This window comes from Sminthopsis crassicaudata, chromosome 2 (genome assembly GCF_048593235.1).
Source record: "Sminthopsis crassicaudata isolate SCR6 chromosome 2, ASM4859323v1, whole genome shotgun sequence".
Classification (NCBI taxonomy): Eukaryota; Metazoa; Chordata; class Mammalia; order Dasyuromorphia; family Dasyuridae; genus Sminthopsis; species Sminthopsis crassicaudata.
The window spans coordinates 618,191,047-618,207,039 of NC_133618.1; the positions used below are offsets into that span (position 1 = coordinate 618,191,047).

Sequence of the window (15,993 nt, forward strand, 5' to 3'; positions counted from 1 at the left end):
GAAAATCCCCTCCTTTGTCTAAAAATATTACCTTTAATATGTCAACCACATGAAAAATTACATCCTATAAAAACTGAAAATTATCTCATGCATTAAGGCATTAACTACTACCATAGGTAAGGACACAAATAGAAGGACCCTGAAAAGTTTTCCTTTCTTGTAAATCTAAAATTACTTAAAATTTCCATGGTACATAATTGATAGCATTCATGTCTAAGTTTCTTTTTAAGAAGGGTATCAAACCATTTCCTTTAGTGTATATGTAGTTCTACTGGAGAAATTACAGACCAATCAACTATCAAGCTAGATCTTTATTATTTCAGTAACATAAGCACACATTTCTCTCCAATGGACAAGATTAGCTATTTCTGAATAGTTGGTGATAAACACATCTTGCCAGAAATAGTAATTATATAATTGCAATAATTTTTTACAGACTCAATTTCATTCATTAAAAAACTTCCAAAAATAATTTACTCTGTGTCATAAATTTACAAGCTTTACTTACAAGGAAGTTGTTTCTAAATTGATAATGGACTGAGAGGGAAAAATCTGTGGAAAAATTAACATTAATTAAAAACAATATTTTACGAAGACAGAACTAATTTGGCCTCTAATTTTAGCATTTAGTGGAAAGGATGCAATAACATTCATCTCTGATAGTGTAGGAAAGGAAAATGATTCCATATCCTAAATGACAAACAGAATCTTTTTAAAAAATAAAAAGACAAAGACAAGTCATAATCTTTGATTTATGTTGAAAAAGCTACATCTATATGTATCAATACACTTACTGGCAAGGATAGGCAACAACCAATTTGTTACTTTTAAAGCTTTAAGTTTAAAGCAAAATTATTTCAAATAAATAGTTCTAGATGATTCAAAAACAGGACTTACAAAAATAAATCATGATAAATACTTGGAGAAGGTTAACATTATGAGACCTGGATGGATTGTACAGGTACCTTCCTTATGTTTGAAATGAGTATTATATTGGTATATTTCACTTAAAAATTTCAGGGGAGGGCTAATTATGTTAAAGACAGTTAGTAATAACTAGACCTGATAAACCCTCTCCATTGCCCGTTAGCAAGTAGCAATTATTTAACACTCTTACAGCTGAATCTAAAACTAGAGACAGATCCTCTACATCAATCCTGGGGGGTCTCTTTTGTACACACAACTCCTTTTTGAATGGTAACAATAAAATTATTAAATAATATTAACGAAATGAGTAAACATATGGACAACTAACAGAATATTGAAATAAAGTGGTAATACTGAAAAGTGTAATCCTTTTCCATTAGCAATCACTCAAAGATGAAAACCGGAAAGTTTATATGCTTATTTGCAAGAGAAGTGCTGAATTTATTCTCAAGAAAGGTGGAAGTTGAAGCATCACATTATATGGGAATATCTTAACCATGCTGACGTAGCTCTGAACTTCTGACTTCAACCAAAGCTGCTTGTACAAGAAATGATTTAATAAGTATACACACCAAGAACACAAGCAAGATTTGGATGGTTCAAAAATGTAATCAGTTCATTTCTTCCTGTTGCTCCCAGTTGCTAGCATGGTGGCAACTCGCATAAAGATATTCAGTGTATCCATGTAGATTCCCATCATCCTATAAGAAAAAAGGAAGTTGATAATGTAGTAATGACAATTATGCAGTAGGGGAGTCTTAAATTAGAAGCAACTATATTATATACATACAGATACTATTTACAATGGAAAATTAAAGTCTAACAAAAATTAGGCATCTGTGAATACTTTTCCTCTTGATCTTGCATTTGATTCAGAATATGATAATGTTAAAAAAAGGATATGTTAGCTTGAAGATCTACTAATTTTTTTTACTTGGGAAATAAATCAGTGAAGTCTTAGAGACTGATTGGGTTTGTGTCAATCAAAACAAAGCAAAATCAACACAACTTTTAAAAACTTGTCAGACATTAGTCTGGCATTTGCATACATTATAACTTTCCCCTAAAAATATTTTTTTCCAATAGCACTATGAGCTTACCACTGATTGAAGTGTTATTTTTAAAAGAAAAATAAAAAATGAATGTAATCTATATTTCACTTTTAAAGAGAAGCAAACAGAACATTTGCTATCTTGTCAAAATCTGAAGAATCTACTTCAAATGATTATATTTTTACCATTTTGACAGATCTAAGAATCTTTGAAATAAAAATTTATTGTAAACATTTTTTCCTTGAATTTTAGCTGCCACATGTATTCTGGACAGTTTTGAAATAGGCTACTTGCACCTTTACTCTCATCAGTCTTCTTCGATACCACGTCAATTAAAAATCTTTTTATATTTTGCAAATACTTGCAACTTTTTTAAATGGAATGACTACCATGCTGTCATGCCATCAAGTTATGATAATTATGTTACTACAGGTAAAAATGAGTACAATATGGAGTGTCTTGTTCCTATCAGTTCTATAATTAGGAGAAGAATTCATGATCAAACAGAAAGAGGTTCAAGGGAGGTAACTGATCATTTTAATGATATAAAGTAGAAATACAAAGGAAATCTACTCGGGCATTATATCTTACACTCATCAGATTTGCTACTATAACAGAAAAGGAAAAGTATTGAAGGGGATATGGAAAAATATGTACACTAATGAATTGCTTTTAAGAGTAGTGAACTAGTACCTAGGATATACTATAAGATATTTAATATGTATGGGAATGCCTGCCATCCAGGGGAGGGGGTGGAGGGAAGGAGGGGAAAAACTCGGAACAGAAGGGAGTACAAGGGATAATGTTGTTATAAAAAAAAAAAAAAGAGTAGTGAACTAGTTCAACCATTCAGGAGAACAATTCAAAACTATACCCAAAAGGCTATAAAAATGTGCCTACCCTTTGACCCAGCAATACCACTATTAGGTCTGTATTTCAAAGAGATTTTAAAAAATTATTAAAAGGAAAAAAAAAAAAGGATCTAGACATATTTTTATAGTGGTAAAATATTGGACACTCAGAGGATGTTTGTCAGCTGGCGAATGAACAAATTATGGAATAGGAGTATTTATTATTGTGTTGGAAGAAATGATGGAGAGAATGACTTTAAAAAGACCTGAAAAGATTTATATGAATTGATGCAAGATGAAAAGAGCAGAAGCACTAGAAAAAAATGTATAAAGGAATAGCAGTATCAGAAAGATAATCAGCTGTGACTTAATAATGTTGATCCCCTACAATTCTCCCCCCCATCTTCCAATTGGGGTTAAGTAACTTGCCTAAGGCCACACAGCATATAAAATCAGCTGAGACTGATTTTGAACTCCAACTCCTCCTCATTCCAGGGCTGGCATTAGCTTTATATACATTGTGACACCCAGCTGCCCCAGATCCACAATTATAAAGAACTTACAATAAAAAATGTCATCTACCTCCAAAGTACTGATAGACTCAGGCTGAAGACTGAAGCCTAATGTTATTTCTTTATTTTCTTTCCCCCAAACAAAGCTAAATGCAAAAATTTGTTTTGTATGACTACATATTTGTCATTGAGTTTTTGTTTTTCTTGCTCTCTCATTTGGGTAGTGGAGGGAATGGAGGAGAGTCAAATAAAAACTAAAGAAAAAAGTATGTTTTATCTATCTATCTATCTATCTATCTATCTATCTATCTATCTATCTATCTATCTATCTATCTATCTATGTGGAGGCAATTGGGGTTAAATGACTTGCCCAGGGTCACACAGCTAGGAAGTGTTAAGTGTCTGAGGCCAGATTTGAACTCAGGTCCTCAAGACTTCAGGGCTGGCGCTCTATCTACTGTGCCACCTAGTTGCTCAATTTTTTTTTTTTTTTTAACTTTTCTGAAAAGAATGAAAATAGATACAACACGATATAATTCCAGTAACAGGGTGATGACAAGTTTTTCAGAGTAATTAAAATCCTGTACAAATGAAGCCAATCAGATCAAACCACATAATATTTCCTTCAAGCTTAAAGATTAATTTAATACCATTTTTAAAAAAAGAAAAAAAAAACCACTCCCTTCCCCCCAAAAAAAATCGACTTGCAGATTTCCAACATCACAAAATACTTACGAATTAATAGGATCATATCTATCTGTGCCATACATTGGCACTATTTCTGCACGCCGGATGACTTTTTGGGTATCATGTAGAAGGAACATGCTAAAAAGAACTAATCCACCATAAATTGCCACAGAATAAAGACCAGCACCAAGTGCGGTGGTAGGTGGTAGAAACATAGATCCTGTAATCAAAATAGAAAAAGCAATTTTAGCATAGTTAGGTTTAGAATGTTTACATATCTCTCATTTCTAAGACCAGAAATTAGGTACCCAACACACATTAAACAACATAACACAGTAAGCAACAATCAAAAGACTGCTACATGAAAAGTTAAGTCTAAGGACAAGAAAAATGGAAAATTTGTTCAATGAATAGTTATTCTTTGTAATTTTATTGTTGTTCGGTCATTTTTCAGTCGTATCTAATTCTTCGTGCCCCATTTGAGGCTTTCTAGGCAAATTGCCATTTCTTTCAGTATGAGGAAACTGAGGCAAGCAGGGTTAAGTAATCTGCCCAGAGATACATAGCTAATGAAATGTCTGAAATCTTAATTTGAAATCAGGAAGATGAGTCTTCCTGATTCCAGGACTGGCACTCTTATTTATTGCCCATTTTTTATAATAACCATGAATTAACCCCATGTTCATAGAATTTTAAGAGATGCCATTGGAAAAGACCTTGGAAATCAATTCAATCTCATCATTTTTTTAGAGACGAAAAAACTAAAACCCAATGAGACTAAGTGATTTGGCTAAGGCATCAAGCAGAAAAGCCAGACTAGGGCTCTTTTCTTTATGCTATAAAGTTCTATTCCTCACTTGATTTATTAGACCTTTTTTAGTAAAAATGATTATTTAGTGATATTTATTTAGATCAATTGTGGTATTAATTTTAAAGTTTATTTCACAGGATGCTAGCTAATAAAAATCACATTTAATATAAATTTATGTAACTCCTGAAATAATAACCTCCTGATTAAATTATTTAAGTTATTTAAAAAAAAAAATCATGGTATAGAATAAATACATCAAAATTAATCATGCTTACCCAGAGAAGAAACAAAAACAACACCTAGGCCCACTCCTAGTGGTGCTCCCATATTTAGAAATTTTTCACTAGGCGCACACATGGCTACAGTAGAGAGGCCGCCCACAATGCCTGCTGTATACCAAAGAGCTTTGAGGATCAGAGGGCCACCCAACAAAGTCAGAGGGGCCACCACTGTACCCATGACACCTATGGAAATAAAACGCATTGAAATATTATTTAAAATGTGTGGATATAAAATAACATTTGTTTTAAGCGATATTTAACAAAATATTTTTCTTAGGAATAAAGTTAGTAGGTTTTATAATCATAACATTTTAGGTATTTTCAAAAAATTATATTATATAATGAATTACCATGTTAGATAAAAACATTCTTGGGCATGCCTAAGTTAAAAGAACATATAATCACATATTGCAAAAAAGTAAAAAACTTAAGAGAATGTTAATCTAGATAAATGAAATTCTATTTAACCTTTTAAACAAATACAATTCCAAAGACAAGTTTCTTAAGACAATACAAATGTACCCCAATGTTGAAATATAGCAAATTTATTTATTTATTTTATTTTATTTTTTTTAGGCTGGGGTTAAGTGACTTGCCCAGGGTCACACAGCTAGGAAGTGTTAAGTGTCTGAGACTAGATTTGAACTCAGGTCCTCCTGAATTCAGGGCTGGTGCTCTATCCACTGCGCCACCTAGCTGCCCCCAAAATATAGCAAATTTAAATGAATAGATCAAGATGATAGGTTTCATAAGCCGATTGCTGAAAGGACAAAATAAGCAGATTAAAAACATGTCTTTATTAACTCTTTCTAGTTTTAAAACTTAACCTTAAAGATTTTTGTTTTTATAAATTATTTCTATAAACATTTTACTTATCTGTAAAGAAAATTAAATCCCATCACAAGGTGTTTCTAAATTAAGATGACAACATTTCTTACACATTGTCTCTAATTTGATATCTAAGTATCTGGTATTTAAAATACCAGAGAGAACAATACTTTTAGATAATTAAGACTATACATTTAAACTATGGAAGACATACCAGAATGCAACATCCAAGCAAGATGTTTTGGACCTGGGCTCTGTTCATATGATATTGAGTGAACCAGCATTCCAGCTCCAATCATGGCTACAAAAGTTGCTCCAATTGTCTGTAAAATGAAAAGTATTACTAAGAATAATTCTTATTTGTTTTTTAAACTCAGAAGTGCTAAGTAATATCATTAGTCTTTAAAACTTAAAAAAGGAAAATATTAGATCTCCCAATCTCAATCCAAATATAGGATTATCTTTTCAATTCTTGAACTCTCTTTAAATATGTTTAGCAATGGCTCCCTCTGCTGTTAACATGTGTCCTAAGAATTCTTTGCAATGTGCTAGAACAACAGCAATCAGCCTAACTTTTAAGATTCTGGGACATTTGGGGATTTTCAAAGAGTTACATTTAGCTTCCATTAGCTGTGTAAACACTAGGCAACTTAGTTAATCCCTAAGCTTTCAGAAAACTTTTAGGCTTTAATATAGATGAATTTCCAATCTACACGACAGTTTTAATTCTAGAAAACTACCAACAAATCTCATGCCCACAAATTACATTAAATTATATGAAATGTAGTAATTTTCTGCAAAAAATTTATTAGGAATCAATTCTTCATATAATGTTATAAATGTAAATTGTTGAATTATAGTGATTTCTCAGTTATTAGGCACAATTTGTCTTGGGAATGATTTTTCTATAGAAAGCAATTTCTCCAAATAAATGAAGCTTACTTTAATCTTCTAGGTGCCAATAATTTCCATTGTTGACAAATTTTTCTAAGCTGTTTTTCATACTTTCTTGAATTAAAAAACAAAAGACAAAACTACAACCACAAAAACTAGATTATACTGAATATAATGATTTTAAGATTCATATAATCCTTAGGAAAGGAATTGATTTCAATACTATAAATTGATTTTGACGTCTCTTCAGGTTTGTGATACATCTATGTATTTACCTTTCATTGATTTTCCTCCTTGATAAAGTTTCCTGTCTTCCACATATACTTTAAGAGTTATAAAAGAGAAAATTTCAAATGAACTTACCATCCAGGAGCCCTTCAACATAAAGTTCATTAAAGCAGGTGATCGGCTAACTGCTATGGCAGACAATGCTGTTAAACCAACACTTCCTGCGAAATACATGTAAGTGGCATGAATTCTATCCTTTACATACTGTGGCCAAATTCTGTAAGAAACAAATATAACAAATAGTTAAGACTGTTTGGGGGGGGTTAATATTTTGAGTTATCAAATTCTGATTTAGTTTTTAAGTTCAATAAAGCTGCAATATGCAGTTCCACTTTCATTAATGTTTATTTTAATAGAGTTAACTGATAGCAAAATATTTCTCAAGTGGTTGAAGATATGTGCAGTGAAAAAGCAATGAAACTTGGTTAAGCCCAATGATACTTTGTAGAATTCACTTACACTGCCTTTTCAATTGCCCCAATCTCATCTGACATTCCCAAGCCATAGTAGCAAAGTGCTCCAAGACCAACAGCGGCTCCTCCAGCAACAAACCATCTTCCCATCTGATCAACTGCAGAGAGTAGGAGAAAGGACTTAGTATCTTCCACTGTGACTGATCAGCAAGTATTAATGGAATAACCCCTCAATGTTAAGTTGATCTTAAGAGAAACAGTATTAACATTTCCTTTATAGCTGTTTGTTCATAATATTTTTAATCTTTCTTTTAAAAAACAATTAGATTTTGAACGTAATTTTACTTGAAGTGAATGTTAATTTATATAATCAATTTTTATAATAACTGTGGGTATAGTAGAAGGTTCAACATCTTTAATAAAGTTTCAGTTACTTTTGTTTTTTAGCACATTAAATAACAATTCTATACAAGAAAGTCAATAAATAACAAAATGCCATTATCCCACAATACAAATCACATTTAGTTTCTAGGATTATCTTTAAAACTATATAGTAAAATCCAATATGCCACATTTTCCTTCCAAATTGGCTGCTGAATTAAATTGTTATAGTTTCAGAATTATTAATTTCTTAAATACCAATAATAATATTGAATATTGTCAAAGTTGAAAAAAAACTTATATTTAGACAGCTACCTACTTTTAAATACTCTTTCTGCTGATGGTTCAAATGCTGCTTCCTTAATTTCTTGGCCAGTTTTTCCACGTCGGACCCCAAATCTTGATTTGGTGGCATAGCCCTGATGTATTTTTTAAAAAAGAAAAAGAAAAAAAGTGAGTGATATCTTCTAAACAGCTTGTGAAGTGGTATTTCTATAGTGACAACATATGATGGAATTTAAAAAAAAATAGCATTTTATTTTTCAAAATACATGTAAAGATACCTTTCAACATTCATCCTCAACAAACCTTGTGTTCCAAATTTTTCTCCCTATCTTCCCATTTTCCCTAGATGATAAGTAATCCAATATAGGTTAAACATGTGCAATTCTCCTAAACATCTTTCCACACTTATCATGTTGTACCAGAAAAAAATCAAATCAAAAGGGATAAAGAATGAGAAAGAAAAAACCAAGTAAGCAAGCAATAGCAAAAAAGGGGAAAATACTACATTTTGATCCATATTCAGTCCCCATAGTTCTCTCTCTGGATGCAGATGGCTCTCTCCCTTCATAAGTCTATTGGAATTGGCTTGAATCACCTCATTATTGAAAAGAACCAAGTCCATGTGATGGAATTTTTAAAAAAGTTACTATAAGGTATCTGAAATAAAATATCTGAAATTCAATTCAACAGACACTTATCAAATACCTACTGTGTGCGAGGAGGTGGGGAGGGGAGGAAGCCCTCATTTTATTTGAGAGTGGTTCATTATGTTCATCACAAAGATGAAATGAGACAGATCAAGAAACTTAAGGTGTTCAGGGTAAAATAAAACATTTACACATGTTAGGAATGAGAAAGCCATACAGTAGAATTTGATGTATAAAAGATTATTTCCAGCTCAAGGGAACAGGGACAAAAGAGATAAAAAGAAGGCTTCATAGAAGTTAATACTGAGGAGTAGCAGAGGAGAAAGAAAAAAGTACCTGGGCACAAGCCAGGGGGAAGGGAGAGGTGGAGAAAATAGGTATAAAAGTATGGAGAGGTGACAAGAACAAGGGATTAAGAGTACTTAAGTTTTTGCTTCATATGAAGGAGACCAGTAAATGCCACAATATAGAGTATTCTGCCAGGCTAAGCAATCATACTTTATTTAAATAAAGCAAGGGGGAATCAGGCTTGGTAACTGATGGGACATAGGGGTTATAGGATAAGTGAGAGGAGGAAACTTCTGGATGAAGTGTCTGGAAGACTAGTAGGGTTATTGTAAAACAGAGAGAAAGCAGCGTGAGGAAGAGCAGGTTTTATGGAAAAACAGTGAATTCAGTTTGGATTTATTTTCACTGGGAAATTCAGGCTGAATTCAGTATAGGCAGAGGGAAATGTATAGGCATATGGAGAACTTTCAGAAATTATGTATATAGAGGGGAAATTAAAGACACAGAAATGAATTAAGATTGTTGGGGGAAAAGATCATTAGAAACTAGACTTATTAATGGATGTTTATTTACAGAGATGGGAAAGAAAAGTTAGTGTATTATGAGAAAGACTAGGAGAAAAAACATCTTATCATTAAATTTGGGAATTAGTGACCAGAAATGTAGCAGGAGAAAAAAATCAAAAACAAAACAGACATACCAGGATCAACAAAGGGAAAGAAAGTTTAAAGAAGAAAATAGGCAAGTGTCATATAGGTCAAAGATGAGATGAAGAAGACAAAGGCCACAAGATTTGAAGGAAGTCACTGGTGAGCCCAGAATTTTAGGTTTCAGAATATATACTTCTAGAGTGACTAGCGAGTGCTAAGAGTAGATATAAATTATTTTGTAAATAGCTTGATGGTGATGGGACAACTAGTTGGTAACAGTAGAAAGGTTGAGGAAATTTTGTTTAAAGACAGAAGAAAAGAAAACTGGTACATATCTGTAAGAAAAGGCATCATGGCACATGAGAGAGAAAGGATAATTAACAGAAAAAAGCCAGGGAGGAGATGGAAAGAGATAAGATAAAACATACAAGAGAAGGGTGGCTCTGGCCTGGTGCTGGAGGCCTATTAAATGTATAGGCTACATATAATTTGCTGTATACAGACTCTGGTTTCTCCAAAGTGCTGACTGCTTTTGGATGACAAGATCATCTCAGAGGTGTTAAGGGGCTTGTCCAAGTTCACACAGATAATATAATGTCTGAGTTGGACACTGGATTTCGAGTCTTACTTTCTTCTGCTACAATAGGGGCTAAATTATTCCCTAAATCATTAAAGTCAGACAAGAAGTCTCCTAAATTAAAGAAAAAACAACAAATTGTTTTCATATTCCTCTAACAAAATTCTTTGGGGAGGAAAATACCCTCAAATTCTGAATCTTCACCATCTTTTTTGACCTTATTCAAAAAGTTCTCTTCAACTATCTTTTCATTACCAAATTATAAAATATTTTTCCAAGCATCACTTTTCTTGACTTCTGAAATGGTGACAATGTCAAATGTCCCAAATGCTGTTCTCATCTCATCTCAAGGTAAAACCATTCTCTTAGTTTTCTTGCTTCTCTGATCCCTCCTCAATCTTTGTCCTGGTTCTAGAAGGTTCAAGATGCTTTTCTTATTTACAAATACTCTCTCCTTTAGACATTTTATTCACTCTCTCAGAATCAGTTGTATAACTAGTTATTCTTCTGGGCTTCAGAACTACATTTCTAATCGAGCTAATTAGTTAATAACACTTAAAAGTTGAACAATCTAAAATAGAATCTAACTTTCCCTCCAAATTTACTTCCTTTGGTTTCTATGTTTCTGTCAAAGGGCACCACTATTCACCCTGATACTAATAGAAAACCCCTTAAGCTCTAATGCCTTTCTTAAACACTGGCTAATTCTTTCATGTCACTCTTCTACTCAAAATTCTTTCATAGTTTTAGATAAACTAAAGAATTCTAAATTTCTTAGCCTAGGCCTTCCAAAAGCCTGAGAATGCTTTTGTACCTTTCCAGGTTTATTTCTCACCATTTATTTTCCCCATCTAATGGTCATTTCTTAGGAAATGGGACTACTTGCAATCTTTTATGCATCATACTACATTTTACTAACACTATGCCTTTGATCACAATATTCTCTCTCCTCCTAGAACACTCATTATATTGTTTCAATGAAAATCTTATAATCTTCATATTCTGCCTCTAATGTTGGCTGCTCATGAAGCCTCTTCTGATTTTCCCATTTGGAAATGATTTTTCCTTCTTCCCTTGTTAAGTTTTCTCAAAGTGTTTTACTCTACATTAATTACTGATTGTAGAGTTACTACATATTTGTATACTTGTTTAAGTGTCACATACAGTACAGTGGTATAACTGATAGTGCTGGGCCTGAAGTCAGGAAGACCTGATTTCAAATCCAGCCACATATACTTCCTGTGTGATTCTGGAAAAAGTCACTTAACCTGTTTGCCTTAGTTTTCTCAATTATAAAAGAGTTAACACCTATCTCAGAGGGTTGCTGTGAGGATCAAATAAAATAGTATTTTAAAAACACTTAGCTCGATGCCTAGCACATGATAGGCACTACAGAAATATCCCCCCCCCCACCTCCAATCTTGGCCCCTTCTGCCAAATTCATATAGCTGGACTGTAGGTTTGATACAAGGAAGGAGATCACGTTTGACTTAGTTAGCAACATAGTTTGCTCACAGTATATAACACTTAAATATTTGTTGAATAAAAGGTAAAGAAAAAGTAATAATTAGCATTCCTAATAATTTCAATGTTCCATATTACTAAGTCACAAGACTCCAAAACTGAAACTGTAGTTTTTAAAATTTTTTAAATGAAATTCTTAATAATATAGATAAAAATCTTTTTTTGGATCATCCTGGTATTAGCACTTTTTCCAAGTATAAAACAGAAAAAGACTTAAAATATTGTGAATTAAAGAATTCACTAGATTTAACAGTGAATAAAATGGCTAAGAGGAACAAGTGAAGAAAAAGTTTTTAATCATGCTACCATTGAAAAAGAAAGGTGATTTGTGAGGGACAGGGTTTGAAGCATATGAAAACAAAGAAGGCTTTTAAAAGTCTGCACATGATATGGAGGAATCAATGGGAGCTTCCTTAGGCCACAGAAAAGAACCTCTAAGATTCCTTTCTGATTGTCTCAGGAGTACTTCTATACTAGACATCAAGAGACTGGGAGTTCATACTTCCTCCTTGTTTAGTGCATAATATTTTCAAAGAAGATACTACAAAATGTTAAATACTTACAAATTTTACTTACTCTGTTGGATTGCAAGAGCCATTGATTCGTCTTCACAATGGAATTCCTCAGAGCAGGAGAGGTCTGGTTCAGTGTTGGGTAGAAAGTCCTGGAAGGCAGGGCCAGGGTCCGGAGACATGCAAACCTTGCAGCCAACATGGTGTTGCAACAGGTTCACTGATTATTTCTGAAATGCTTTTAAAAAATTGAGCGCTATTAGGCGAGTAAAACATTAAGGTAGAAAACCTCAGAAAAATTACAGCCCTAAATTTTAATTTAAAATACTAGAGTAGGAAACAGGAAGGCTCCAGGTTTTCTGCTCTTTAGTAGCTATATGACTTTAGGTGACAAGCATTTCTCACCCTCCTTGTTGGGCCTCAATTTTCCCCCTCTTTAGTATCAAATGGTGTTGGCCTCAAACTCAATATATTAGGATGAGAATCAAGACATTATATGGTTTTAAGTATGAATAAGAGAAGGATATTCATGTAAGTGCCCACTATGTGCCAGGTACTGTGCTAAACACTATACAAAATATCTGATACACTGGGGTATTTGGGGGGTGAGGCTGTGGGGAGAAACAAAGAAGGAAAATACTAAACAATCTTTCTGCTTTCTAATGCCAATAGATACACTGAGGAGAAAGAAACTGTTAGAAGTTGCCACTTTCTAAATTTTGGAGATAAGCAATTGCTGTCATTTATTACACACACAAAGACACCATCTTTCATCAAGTTTCATCTCCTTATCCTTCTAGCCATGTCAATCTCCCGAATGCTACAGAATTTACTGTGGTATTTAATATTATACTAAAAGGCAGTCCAAAAGTCTGAATGCTTAAATATCAATGCTTTGTAGATAAGGATTTTATATTTTCTTTGTATAAAACCTCATTATTCACCTATCTGACCCTCTGACTTTTTAAAACGAGTCAAGAAAAGATTATTCTCAGTGTAATGAGCATATTGCTTTTTATAATCACATCCCATTACAGGAAAAATGGTCCCTTAAACCAAAGGTTTCAGGTCGAAATGAAAATATGAATTGCTGATTGTATTTTAAAATATAGTTGTAGCTGAAGAGATTGAAGCACATAAAACACGTCTTTATGGCATAATTAATTGTTAACTGCTTTCTAAGGGGAAGGCTAACATAGGGTATTGCCTACTTTCTCGAAGAGTTTAGTAGTATTTGAGTCGAATGATTTGTTCAATATCATGGAGTATTAGAAAACCTCAAATACTAATTTCATTTAGATCGGCGTCCTCAGACTTTTTAAATAGGGGGCCAGTTCACTGACCCTCAGACTGTGGGCGGGCCGAACTAAAGTCTCCGCCCCTCAGCCCATTTGCCATAAACCGCCGCATCTGGCCACGGCCGTGGTCTGAGCACCCCTGATTTAGATATTTCAAAAACAACAAAAATGATGAGGCCGATTCTTGTGTTAACTCATGCACTTGCATCTCATTACACAAGCAATGGAAAGCTTCTTTCCCTCACACTGACGCAAAGTTTTGCTGGGGCCAGATTCCCCCGTGTTTCCCCATCGGCTGAAGTACATCACTGGATGTCAAGGAAAACAAGGCTGGAGATGCTAATCACCAAGGCAACTGCTTTCAGATGCTTCCACTTTCGTTCCCAGTTTCCTCCACCAAGTGAGGGGGGGGTCTCTCTCCCCAGGCAACCAATCCACAAGCATCAGTGAAGCTCCTACTACGCGCCAGTCCCAGCCCAGGGGAACCTCGTTAGAAACACTAACCACAAAGTGCAGAGAACGCCCCGGAGCCCTTTCGCCCAATTGCATCAGAAAGCGGCTCATGTCCCCGGAGGTCAGCAAGTGTGGTGACTCACTGCCTAGGCCAGAAGTGGGGCAGACGCAGCTCCGACCGAGGGAGGCGCACGGGGAGGACCGAAGCCGCCGGGGATTCACCTGCTCCCGCGCCCTCTCTAGGCGGAGGTGCCCGTTCCCGTCAGAGGATCTCGCGGGTCTCGGGGTCAAACCTCCGAAAGGCCCCACAGGGTGTTATTCCTGGGGTCCTCCAGGGGTTTGGTGGCGCCTGTAGGGAGCCTCCTGGCGGCTGCCCGCGGGCATGATTCAGCACATCTTTGGGACCAGCCCCCACTTTGGAATAGAGGAGCCCCAAGTTCGACTTCACTAGCAGTCGGACCTTAGGTCTCATTCCCCACTCCCCCGCCCCTCAGTTCTCCCTCTGCAATAGGATGCTTCGATGACCTTTAGGTTCCTCCGCCCGGGGCCTCAGTCTCCCCCGCCCCGTAACACGTTCGGACTACTACGGGTAGTTACCCTCCAGCCCAGAACCTCCGTTTCCCCTCAGTAAAGCAAGGGGCCAGATGACCTCTGCGCTCCTCCCCGGCCCTCCTTTTCCGGCGGAGGAGAAACAAGAAAAGCAGACAGCCTCACCCCCAACGGTTCCCAACGGCCCCAGTGGGGAGACCAGGCCAAGGCAGGCAGGAAGGGAGAGGGAGTCGGGAAAGGGGGATCAGAAGTACCTCAGCCCACCTGGTCAGCTTAGCTGCGTGTCAGCCTCCGGATCTGGTGAAAGGCGCAAATACCGGACCCTTGGCCCCGCCCCCCTCCTCCTCCTCTTCTACCTCCGCCACCTCCTCCTCCTTCGCTTTCCTGCCTTTCGTGCCCGCAGCGGCGCGCGCAGCTTTCTACAGGCTACGCACAAACCGAATGGTGGGAAGCAGCCAATCAGAGGAGGCCGCTGCCCGCGGAAGGGCGGGCGCAGTGGGGAAGAGAGAGGCGCAGCCGCTGGGAAGGCAGGCGTGATGACGCACGCAGCCGTCACAGTGGGTAGGGGTGGAGGTGGAGGTGGGGTCCGGGGAAGCAGATGCGTCCATGTTAGGAAAGGGCAGGGTAGCAGTCCAATCACGTGGCCTTCTATTCTTCCTTCTCCCGGGCTCTGCGTTCAGATCCAGGGAATCCCTCGAGAGTCCCTGGCTACACTGACACCCGAGCGATATCCCAGTTGCGTTTGAAATCTCACCCCCCAAATTTTAAACTCCCAGCTCAATGCAAAAAGGAAATGAGGGTCCCTCTGGTGCACATTCTGCTGCACGCAACTCCTGTTAAGACTTTGAGATCTTGGAGCCAGGTAAACCTGGGTTCAAATCCTGTCTCAGAACCTTATTACCCTGTGACCTTACAAGTCTTATAACCTCTGCTTAGCTCAGTCTCAACATCTGTAAAATGGGGAGAACAAATACCACCTATTACTTCTGTGACCTTACACGTCTTATAACCAATGCTTAGCTCAGTCTCAACATCTGCAAAATAAACAAATTAGCACCCAACTCCTAGAGTGGTTGTGCTGATAAAATGAGTCCTATCGTGCTATAGAAATGCTATTGCTATTTGTAATATGTTATTGTAGAGGTAGATGGGGGGGGGGTTGGGTGGGCATTAAGCAGAGAAAAAGCCTGATGCAGTTACAGGACTATAATACTCCCGGCATAAGCTGGAAAGGTGCTGCCACCCTCAGTCTTCAGTGACTTTTGTTCTTAAGTGGGTCTTTTGT

The 15,993-nt window shown here is 36.2% G+C and overlaps 1 protein-coding gene across 3 annotated transcripts; it reads right to left on the bottom strand.

Moving 5' to 3' along the window:
- Positions 1 to 293: 293 nt before the first annotated feature.
- On the bottom strand, positions 294 to 15,212 carry GHITM (growth hormone inducible transmembrane protein). 3 transcript variants are annotated; one of them, XM_074296232.1, is made up of 9 exons: positions 14,963 to 15,212; positions 12,473 to 12,646; positions 8,245 to 8,344; positions 7,591 to 7,702; positions 7,207 to 7,348; positions 6,164 to 6,272; positions 5,116 to 5,304; positions 4,078 to 4,249; positions 294 to 1,628 (listed from the first exon to the last, which is right to left on the bottom strand). In XM_074296232.1, the coding sequence occupies exons 2-9, from the start codon at positions 12,608 to 12,610 to the stop codon at positions 1,544 to 1,546; spliced, it is 1,047 nt and encodes a 348-aa protein (XP_074152333.1). In that variant the 5' UTR covers positions 12,611 to 12,646; positions 14,963 to 15,212; the 3' UTR covers positions 294 to 1,543. The 3 variants fall into 3 exon arrangements, with proteins under 3 accessions (XP_074152333.1, XP_074152334.1, XP_074152335.1); XM_074296233.1 differs by having other exon boundaries at positions 14,973 to 15,151; XM_074296234.1 differs by having other exon boundaries at positions 14,874 to 15,002.
- Between the last annotated feature and the right edge of the window lie 781 nt (positions 15,213 to 15,993).